The 11,244-nt window shown below is 41.3% G+C and overlaps 2 protein-coding genes across 2 annotated transcripts; one reads left to right on the top strand and one right to left on the bottom strand.

Annotated features, from left to right (window-relative positions):
• Positions 1-1,837: 1,837 nt before the first annotated feature.
• Positions 1,838-5,525, bottom strand: dnajb4 (DnaJ heat shock protein family (Hsp40) member B4). The gene is made up of 3 exons (XM_070918815.1): positions 5,315-5,525; positions 3,457-4,037; positions 1,838-2,157 (listed from the first exon to the last, which is right to left on the bottom strand). The coding sequence occupies exons 1-3, from the start codon at positions 5,523-5,525 to the stop codon at positions 1,927-1,929; spliced, it is 1,023 nt and encodes a 340-aa protein (XP_070774916.1). The 3' UTR covers positions 1,838-1,926.
• Positions 5,526-6,812: 1,287 nt separating this feature from the next.
• slc25a24l (solute carrier family 25 member 24, like) lies at positions 6,813-10,930 on the top strand. Its single transcript, XM_070919587.1, has 10 exons — positions 6,813-6,935; positions 7,062-7,188; positions 7,644-7,731; positions 8,363-8,474; positions 8,560-8,718; positions 9,317-9,454; positions 9,559-9,669; positions 9,942-10,109; positions 10,191-10,329; positions 10,420-10,930. The coding sequence occupies exons 1-10, from the start codon at positions 6,813-6,815 to the stop codon at positions 10,605-10,607; spliced, it is 1,353 nt and encodes a 450-aa protein (XP_070775688.1). The 3' UTR covers positions 10,608-10,930.
• The last annotated feature ends 314 nt before the right edge of the window (positions 10,931-11,244 follow it).

Genomic DNA, 11,244 nt, shown 5'->3' with positions numbered 1-11,244 from the left:
CCAGGGGTACACATGCTGAGAGTCAGCATATGTAAAGCTGGTTTCATGGTCAGGGTTTTGGGTAAGGATGAGTTAAATCCATGTGTGTGTCTACAAATCCAGCCCCCCAGGATACACCATTGCTTTTGGGTTTTGCTTTTGCTTTATACTCCATTTAATGATACCATAATTTAATGCCATAAAGATTCAGATTAGGCTGGCAAACTCACATACTGACAAGGAGCAGGTGTGTTTACTATCCCTGGATTATAGTGACTCATCATTTGCACAAATGTCTAATACGTGTGATTTATACACACAAAAGGAGCAGTTTGTGCACCTCGAGGTCTCCATCTTTTTTTTGTTCATCATTTTTCCGAGAAAATAACCAAACATTCTTCTTTAAACAAGATATAGATAGATAGATAGATATTTTCCAACTTCTCCAAAATATGCTAAAAATATGATACTCATTTGTGATATTAAATTAAAATGTGTATGTAATTACAGCCATGTAATAAGACATATGTACAAGATGGCAGTCTCTGTGCCGCACTCAATGGTACCTTTTCTGTTTTTGTTTATTTGTTCAGTTTTCAGCTCTCCCTTTCTGATGACACTTACCATCTATACACCTATTTTTCACTTATTTCTATGTATGTACACAATAGTTCTTTGTTTATGTGTACCTATATTTGTTCGGCTTTGTTGTCCTTGTTTTTAGCTGTATGTCTATTTACATTTTCCTCTAAATTGTTCTGTGTGTAAGTACATTGAGAGGAACTTAAATCTGGAGTCAAATTCCTTGTTTGTGTACACATACTTGGCTAATACAGCTGATTCTGATAACTATCTTATATATGGCTTTAATGGAGCACAAGCACTAGGCAGCAGCGAAGTGGCCCTCTCTGTCCAACAAGGACCCCGCCTCTGTGGGCCCCTGCGCCCATGATGAGTGATGTGGCGTCCCCTGGTGGGAAAATGTAAAGGCCTTTGTGTTGGCAGCTGATAGCCAGCAGCTGAGACCAGACAGCTATATTTACACATTCATAGTTTTACCATTAGTAAGCATTAAATTCAGTCAATGTATTTTTAATGTGATCTTTGCACATCAGACATTTTACTTTATAAGGCTTACAACTGAATCTCCACGTTTGACTATTAAAATAGAACTCTAAAGAACCTTTTTCAGGTGCTCATTTTGTGTAATATTTCTATGCAGACTGACTATAAATAGGCCTAAACAGCATTAATGGTTTAAAAGTGATTATTGTTAATACGCTGTTTATTTATCTCCGTAACTGCACAACAACAGCTGAAGATCGCTTCATGTGGAAATATTTATTTTAAAATTCAAGTTCAGTATCTTCACATGTAAGTTTCTAAAATGCACACGACAATCCAGTTTCATTCAACCACTTTCCTCTTGAATAACCTGTACACACATTTTAAAACAGCCTCCAAATTGAGGCCTGTATCTCTACATGACAGAATAAACATGAATGACAGTTAGGAAAACGTCAGTAATGAAGCCTGTCAAATCTAAATGAGAGCAAGAAAATGTACTGATTGGCACTGCAATTTGTCCCAGGATCACTGGGATGGTTATTTTTGGCAACTTTAGACTCATTCACTACCTAATACTTCCAACTAACAAAAAGATAAAGTGATTGTGGCAAAGGCCCACATACATACAATGTGTGCTTTCAGATATCAACAACCCAGACAGTCTTTCACTTGCACTTATATCACCTTGGCAGCATGCATGGTATTTATAAAAACACCACATAGCTCAAAAATAGAAATTGCACATTCGTCAGGGGGTCCATCTGTGAACTGTCAGAGCCGTCCCTCTGTGTGTGTGTGTGTTTGTGTGAGTGTGTTTGGTAGCGAGGGTGAGCGCTGTCATGCGGTTATCTCCCCCTCGTTCAGTCCGTGTCCTTCGTCCTACGCTGGTAAATGCCGTTTCAGGACGTCCTTGGCGTTGCCGGGCAACGTCTCAGGAAAGTTCACATCAAACTCCACCACCAGGTCCCCTCTCTGCTCTGGGTTTTTGGGGAAGGGGAGACCCTGCCCGGCAACAGTCTTTCTCATGCCAGGCTTGACGACATCCGTGATCTTCATGTTGCACGTCTTCCCGTCTATCGTTGACACGGTAACCGAGCATCCGCACAACGACTGAAAAGACAGGAATATGGAGTGAGAATCAGGAGAACAACAACCCACACATGATCGACTGTGGGCAAAAATAACACGTGAATCTGTTCTTTGGCTGAGATTAAAGCAAAAAGCTTCTTTTGTGTGTAAACTAGTGCTGGGTAATATGGTTCATTTAACATCATGACAATTCAGCTGAAAGTTGATAAAGGATAGCTCTGAATTATTGCCCAACTCTGCTGTAAACATATTTACACACTTTTGCCTTGATCTCAGAATGCAAACATCTATTAACACCATTTTCAGATGGACTTCCTGACCAATACTGGATTTCTTTTACGCCAATACTGACGTCTGGTTTTGACAGTTCTTCAGCTGTAAATACCCTTGAAGCTTGTGCTCCTTGTTGGACAGTTAACATTGAAATGGTCCAAACATGTCTGATTGGAATTGACCCCAATCCATCAGAGTGTGTTTCTGTATTTTAGATATTTGAACACTGAACAAATTATGCAACTATTTTGACAAAATAATCACAATTTAAGGTTCATTTAATAGCTTTTCCAGAGCTTTCAACTGCTACAGACCACATCAGCAGTCTCAGCTGTCGTGGAGATGGCTCAGTTGTCATCACGTGAAAACAGGTGGTCGTAATCTCTCTATTCAAAGATCATCTTCGGCATTGGACACAATCCTTGATCTGTCTCTTGTCTTTTATTTTTCTCTTCTAACAAACACTGAGATCCTGTGGGAAAGCTCTGAAAAAGGCTGGAGACTAAGTGGTCCCTTGAGTTAAGATTATTTTATCAAACCAAAGTCAAGAATGAACTTTCATGCTGAACTGTTCTATTCGATTTGAGTGGCATTGATTGGAAACGTTTAATGTGATTAAAAGGTGATTTAAACTCCGAGTTGAGGCAGTGAGATCCATCTCTGAGCGTAGGAGGACCCATATAAGTACATCTTGAACTGTGTGCAAGTGGGCGGGCGCCGCCTCTCCGCCCTCCCTGAGATACAGCTCCTATTTCTCAATGTTGATGATCCAGATTACATAAGTGCGCAGCCAAAGTGTGTGTGTACTTCAGTACTATGCTCATTCACTAGGCCTGTACTTTCCAGGGAAAAACACTTTTGAGGCAGACTACCTATGGCTTATTGATTGTGACCAGGCTTTTTGGAGCATCAGAGCTTTAAAGCAGCACTCGAAACTAAAAGTGAGCTTGTGCTGAGTCCCCCACGTGTGTGACTAATCCATCTATCAGACTCTATTAATACTTCTACTCTCAGTCAAAGTGGGTGCCAAAATAGAAATCGCCTCACCTGTCGCAAGCTCACGCGCACGGGATACACAATGTTCGAGCCCTCCCGCCTAAAGTGAGGGTGTGGCTTGTCCTTGATGACGAAAACAATGTCAGCAGGAATGGTACTGGGTGACTCGTCTCCCTCCCGCGGGAACGTGATCTTGGTTCCCTCTTTCCAGCCTCGCTTGATCTCGATCGTGAGAATCTTGTCCTCAGTGCGCATGGTCCTGCCATCTGGGTTTAGCCTTTTGCGAGAGATTTTCATCCTCTTGGTGCAGCCGTGGAAGACCTCCTCCAGGGAGACCCTCAGTTCGTGGACGATGGCCGGGTCCTGCTTCCGGCGCTGCTGCCCTCCGGGGCCGATGTGCCCGTCCCGAGGAAATCCGTTCAGGTTGAAGCTGGTGAAGGAGCCGAAGGGGTCGTTTCCGTCCACCTCCATGTCCTCGTCGTCCCGGCCATTGGCTTTACGCCCGAAGAAGATCTCGAAGGGGTTTGAACCCCCGAAGAAAGTGGCGAAGGTGGCGTGAGGGTCCCCGTGGAAGGTGTAGGTGAAGGTGGTGCCTTGTCCATCACCAGTGGGCCCGTTTCCTCCCTTGAGACCTGACGGGCAACAGAAATGATTCATCAGTCATCCCAACATTAACACTCAGCAGTGGGAGAGCTTTCTGCCACGAGTGATGCCTTCTTTGACAATGATACACGATCCAATACACCAGATTGGTTTTAGACCCGATACTGACCTTATTAAGCCGATCTGGTACCAGCCATGAAGTGACCAATCCACACTGAGTACAGTTTATTAGAGCTGCAACAATGAGCCGATTAATCGAATAAGTGTTTATGTGATTTTTCAGGCTGAAATTTCAAACATTAGATGGTTTTACATTGAGTTACACAAAGTGTGATATACAGATTTTAAATTTGGCATAAAGAGAGCACTAGTATCTGTATCGGGAGACTAAAATACTTTACAGTACAAAAGTGGATCAAATTGTGGAGCTTTTTATCGGACAGTAAGGAACTTGGGTCTTTGGTGGACAAATTCTGAAGTTAGTCTCAAGATCTTCCATTTTTTGAGATATTACAGTAAATAATCTTCTCAGGTAATGGGGTTGTCCAGTGGCAATGTTAAAGAACTAATATTTCTGTTACATCATCACCAATAAAGCACACATATAGATGCTCTATCTGTTGCATGACTCGAGTGAGCCTTTGAAGGAGCCATATTGTCCACATTTCCGGGTTCATGTTTTCCTTTTGGGGCTCTACTACCTGGTGAAAAAAACAGCTTGCTTCACTTATTACCAGCCCTTTGTGAAGATGTTCAGCATGTACCCGTTTGCTACATTAAATCCATGAAAAGCACAATATGCCACCTTTAATTTGACGTATGAAGAGATTATCTGTGGTGCTTCTCCCTTCCTCACATCAAACGTGCTTCCCACCCGTAACCATCTGGACTGAAAATGAAACCTTTGTGTTCAGATACTACATTGTAGGTACAACATATTGTACATAAAGGCTTTAACATCATCAAAATATATTATTTATTCAATAACAACACCCAGATTTTTAACAAAATCTGTGGTGGAAATGCTGTCAGGCCTTTTATTCCTCTTATAACAGAGGCTTATAACTGCAGATATGGTGTAATAGCTAATCCTGCAATAAATTGCACAGAACTGGAGGCCCATGAGCTCCTGAACAGCTGTTTTCCAGGCCTGCTGGTTGCAGTGAGGGACTTGAATTAAAGCCAGCTGTGTTTTACATCCAACCATCCAGGCTTTATTACGGGTTTATAACGGTATGCTGAAGGTGAATTAAAAACCCTCACTCAAGGGTAGAAATGTAATTCAGAGCTATGAGAAACACATTACCTTCCTCTCCATACTGATCATAAACTTCTCTTTTCTTCGGATCACTGAGGACTTCATATGCTTCGGCGATTTCCTTAAATTTCTCCTCGGCGGCTGCAGACTTGTTTTTGTCCGGGTGCCATTTCAGCGCTTGTTTTCTGTAAGCTTTCTTAATGTCCTCGTCTGTGGCTCCTTTAGAGATGCCCAACGTTTTATAGTAATCTTTCCCCATTGCTCACGTATCCCCGAAAATTAGAAATAAAATTTGAACAGGAGAATTGCCCCTTGGAGGAGAGCTGGTGGACTGGACTGGGTCGACTGGTCGACGGATGGTTGTCACAGCAGTGGATCGGCCTCAGTCCGGACTAATAAACAGCAAAAAGCCGCAGACAGATACACAGTGCGGGATGAAAACCATTTAGAGGCGGTTAGTCAACGCCGAGGACCCTCTGTTATTTATCCGTGACTGGATGAACCTCTTTAAATAGCCACAGCTGACTGCTCCCTCTCCTGCATCCACAGCGCCAACGTCAAGTTCAACACAAGAAATGAATCTGGTTCCGGTGAGCAGAGACCCGCTGAGTGTGTGTGTGTGTGTGTGTGTTAGCTGCTGAGTATTAATGTCACACTGTAAAAAATAATATGCTACAAGTAAAAGTCCTGCATTGAAAGTGTTACTTAAGTATAATCAGGAAAATGTACCAAATGTCCCCTGTGACTGTTATACTATTAGATATATTATCATTAGATTATTATTACTCATGCATATGTATGGGGCTGCTGGCTAATGATTATTTTCATTATGGATTAATCTGATGATTATCTTGTCCATTAATCGACTGATTGTTTGGTTTGTAGAGGAACTGATGCTGAGGCACGTCATTCACTGTACACACTGTAAACATGACGTCATGACAGCTGGCGCCTCAGTGGAAACAATCATGTTGTTTTTATAACAGAATAAAATCCTACCGAAACAATCTCATATATACAAGAAGCTAATTGTACGTTGGTGTTTTTTTGTAATTCAAGTTTTCCAATAGATAAACAGCCTAATTCATAACATATTACAATAAATTGATATAGAATACAAAATCTAAATAAAGTATCAGAAAAGAAAAGAAACGTACTGTGCTAATTGTAGATAAATGGAAGTTTTTTCCCCCCAATTTCAAAATGATACACATTTTCAATCCGCCTTCTGTCTCTGAAAACTCAGTCAGCAGGTCCACAAGTAGAGGAGGGGGGCACAGTGATGATTGAAGATGAAGACGAAACAGCCACAGCGCCACCTGCTGTCCCACAGAGAAACTGAGCTCTTCTCTGAGCTGGTGTTAAAAGCGCTCATGCTGCATTGGCACTGAGCTCAGCCAATGAGTCAGCGTCAGAGCAGAGCTGCAGGTCAGACATCCCGGATTATTATCAATGCACTATTTCTCTCCCGCAGCAGGCTGCAGGGTTTGTTTGTTTTTTTACATCTTAATCTTTAGTCTGAGGTTGAATTGTCTCTAAATGAGCCATGGATCAGTTTCGTGGTTTATTTGATAAACTGGACCAAAACAAGGATGGATTCATATCGGTGGCGGAGCTCCACAACGAAATGAGGAAGCATGGGATCCTCTCAGCAGATGGCAAGGTCCAGGTAATATTCTTAATCATCTTGTTCTTAATTTTAATGAATAACAGCATGTAGTGTGTGTGTGTGTGTGTGTGTCAGGCTCTAATGTCACCACAAACCTGCTAATGGAAGAGTTTCTTCTCCTCCTAGAATATCATTGATTCTTATGACAAAGACAAAGATGGCATGCTGGATTATAAAGAGTTCCTCAGCTACATGATGGACCGAGAGAGGAAATGGAAAATTTACTTTCACGACCTTGACAAGAACAAGTGTGGTGAGTGGTCAGAGCCTTACCTCTTGAAAAGTGTTATATATGAAATTACATTAGAAAATGCTGTGAAGTACAATAGCCTTGTTGGATACAAACTGAGCACTATGTCATGATTAAATTGAATCTGTTACACCTCCGATTGTGTTCTCCTTTAAACAACATACTGTGTTTTACTACTGATGTAGAAGTTGAGTAGTCCTACCTGGGCATATGATTTATAAACTACCATAAATATTAATTATTTGACAATAAACTGTATTTCAAGGTCACAGAGGAATTGTTTATGGTACACACAGTAGACGACACACTGCGCGGCACTACAGGCTGTGACCCTTGCACTCATAGAGTTTACAGTATCAGACCTTAAGCACAGTCATCACTTGACACTTTGCAGAGTATAACAGGAAGTAGTAGTGCCAGTATCTGTTTGTAATTGTGTGAATTTCTTCTCTGATCAGGGGTGATTGACCAGGAGGACATCATATGTTTGTTTAAGGAGTTAGGAGTGGTCATATCAAAGCCGAATGCAAAACAAATAATTCAAATGTAAGATTTTTTTGCCCACATACCTCATGGAGTCATTGTTGCATTTAAACAAACATATATATAAATTATGTTAAATCTTCACAGATGTAGTATTTGGTTCAACTGAGTTTAAAACACATTTCACATGCTCTTTTTAAACAGGTGTCATATTGTAAAGGTTTTGGCATCACGGTACAAGAAGGCATACTAGTAGGGTTGATAATTGTCACAGATTACTTTATAAATTGTTTTACATCTATTCATGCTTACGGATCAGTGATACACATCATAATGCAAGTAAAATAAGTGTTACATACAACAATAAGCCATCAAGCTGCAGTTACTAATGAATAAACGAATGGTTTGTAAAACTCCAGTTTGGACTCACTACCTGGCAAAGTTGTGTGTTTATGTATTATAATAGTTTATTACTGTCTGTCACAAATCAGTTACTTATTACTGATCAATAAAGACATTACTAGTAACTTTTAAAACCTTTATTAGTATGCCTTTTTGTAAAGTTATGCTACGATGACACAGTTTGATGATGAAACACACAGCCGGTCATTTAGACTCTTCATTGCAGTTTGTGATGAAACAAACCATCAACACGCTGAGTGTTTGCTGTGGCCGTTGTTTTTGCGAACACCAGGATGGATAAGGACAGTTCGATGACGGTGGACTGGGGTGAATTCCTGCACCATGTCATCCTCAACCCTGTGGACAACATCAGGGAGTTGGTGTCCTCGTGGAAACACAGTCTGGTAAGACCTTCTGGCAGCATCACTCTCTCTTCAGCAGAGCAGAGGTGTTAAAGGATGACAGATTCCTCATTTCGTCCGTCTGCAGGTTTTCGATGTGGGTGAGAGCCGTGCGATGCCCATCGAGTTCCCTGAAGAGGTGTCTGGTTTTGGTGCGTGGAGGACGTTTGTTCTCGCAGCAGGACTGGCAGACGCTGTATCCCGAAGTGTAACGGCACCCATCGACCGCCTGAAGACCCAACTTCAGGTCAGCTCCTCTGCCAGGTGCTACTTTATCAAGTGCATGAGTGGATTTATTTAATTTTACGTGATCTGATGAATTTATGAATGTTTGATCGCAAACAAATATCGAAGAATTGTTACATGCAACACTTTTTTGATTGTCCTCAATGGAACAGTAGATTAAATTAATTTGATATGCAATGCAATGTAAGTTTCACAGTGACAGTTACACAGAATCCATGGAAGCACAATGAGCTTTGAGCTTCTGACTTGCACAGGTTTTGTGTGATTGGTGACTAGAATGAATTAGTACCATTTACTGTATAACTTATTCCTGACTTAACAGAGAGCATTCTTGATCTGAGACCTCACATGAAGCCTATTTAACAAAATAATCTACGATAGAAGGTGCACTTACTAGCTTTCAGGGCTTTCAACCACATCTCACAGTGTAACTTGTTCTAATTGCTAACATTCAGAATCACCAAATTTGGAGAAACATGGTTTTCACTGGACAGGAAGGGTATGAACAGCTGTAATCTGGGAAGTAACGAGTAACTAAAGCTGTCAGACAAATGTAGTGCCTATAGTAGTACTAATAGTATTTCCTGTGTGCTCTGTAGGTTCGTGGATCCAAGGCCTTCTCTCAAGGCTTTCAGGAGATGAGGGCAGGTGGTCTGCGGTCGATGTGGCAAGGCAACGCCGTCAATGTGCTGAAAGGAACACCACAGTCAACGCTACAGTGTCTTATCTACGCCCAGGTGAGGCACGCAGTAACAGACAGACTCTCTAGTATGAATTATTGATGCACCAGTTTCCTATTTCTAATTGACAAGCGCACTCAGGGCTTCTCTGCTTTGTCCAGATGAAGGTGTACACCCAAAACAGAACGCAGGAGACTCTGACGGTGCAGCAGCGCTTTGGCTTGGGTTGTGTGTCCGGTGCTGCTGCTCACGCTGTCTTCTACCCTTTAGAGGTATCAGAGATCAGTGGCAGGTCTGAGTGCTTTAACATTTCTGTCCTGTCCCTGTACGAACATTGTTAGAATATAGATTCTTACAGATTGCTAATTTAAATGTAGTATGTAGGAGATGCTGGGTGACTATAATGTGCACAAGAAGATGAAAAAATACCTCATTCGCATTTTAATTGTTAAGAATATCATAAAAATGTGTAAAATGTAGAATGTGTTTAGTGTATCAGTGGAGGTTAATTTTAATAATCCCTCTCCTCTTATCTCCTCTACAGGTGCTGAAGGTGAGGTTGAACCTGCAGCAAGCCGGCACCTACAACGGTGTTGTAGCATGCGCTCGATCTATTTACAGACACGAGTCGATGTCTTCCTTTTACAGAGGATTCAAGCCGAGCATCCTCTGCATGATCCCCTACGCAGGTGTGGAGTGTGCGGTTCACCAGGTGAGACAGAACAACGCTCAAAGATCAAATACATGTTCATGTCACAGATACTGTCTTTAACTATTTGCTTCTTATTTGCAGTCAATCATGAACTGGGCAAAGAGTGATCCAGCCTACAACAGTGACTCCAAACTGTTTTTCTTCAGTTTTGTGGCCTTTGCTTCTGGACAAATGACCAGTTACCCACTGGCAGTGATCAGGACTCAGCAGCAAGCACAAGGTAAACCTGTAAACCTTTTCTGTGACACATTTGAGAATATTTTTAACACTTTGAGATGTTTTACTCATCTGCATTTGTCTCGTTTTCCAGCTTTCAGCTCAGATTCACGTCCGGCTTCAGGTGTATTACAAGGACTCATAGGGATATATGAAAGACGTGGAATTAGAGGATATTATAATGGAATGGGAGCCAGCTTCGTCAGGGCTATCCCATGTGCTCTGATAAACTACACTTTGACTAGAACATTTGAAAATGTGTTTTCCTCAACAGAGTCTTGACATGTAGCAAAGAAGTAGCTTTCTTTGTGTGCTGCATTTCTATAGGATTTGATCAGGAACACAAAGAAACGTAGAAAACTGTGAACTCTAATGTTACTTGAGTGTCCAATAATAACTGTGATTCCTGTGATCCAACCTTTAATCAACTGTAGCTTTTTTAAAGCTTGAGTTAAGGTTTACCGCTGACCAAGAGTGCTGATGCATGGTTGACTTGAAACTTACAATGTGACCAAGTGTACTTGCCCACTTGAGACTCTGCTGTGTAAATGAAGACGTGTGAACTGTGCAATAAACTTGCATTTCATAACAGGCAGGCACCTTCTTTTCCATGTAACATTAAACAGTGTCATGAGTTTCTTTGTTTCTTTGTAATGAGTTTGAACTGAATGCATCTTAACAGGTGTGCAAATATTTGTGCGTGTTTATATATGCAGCCAAGTTTGGAAATAAAAATATAGGACGATGGAAATTTGTAATACTCATTACAACACACAGAAAACGCTATAACAATGTTATGAAGTGTAGACTAAAGCATAACAATCAACAATTGCCATGACAAACTATTTCTTGTTGAAGAACCAGCTACAAAGGGGTATTGATCTCAGATAATATGAGAAATTAGTCAGTGGTGGAAAGT

Source organism: Enoplosus armatus, chromosome 14 (assembly GCF_043641665.1).
Source record: "Enoplosus armatus isolate fEnoArm2 chromosome 14, fEnoArm2.hap1, whole genome shotgun sequence".
NCBI classification, from domain to species: Eukaryota; Metazoa; Chordata; class Actinopteri; order Centrarchiformes; family Enoplosidae; genus Enoplosus; species Enoplosus armatus.
The sequence above is the reverse complement of the archived record's forward strand: the minus strand, read 5'-3'. Positions and strand labels throughout refer to the sequence as shown.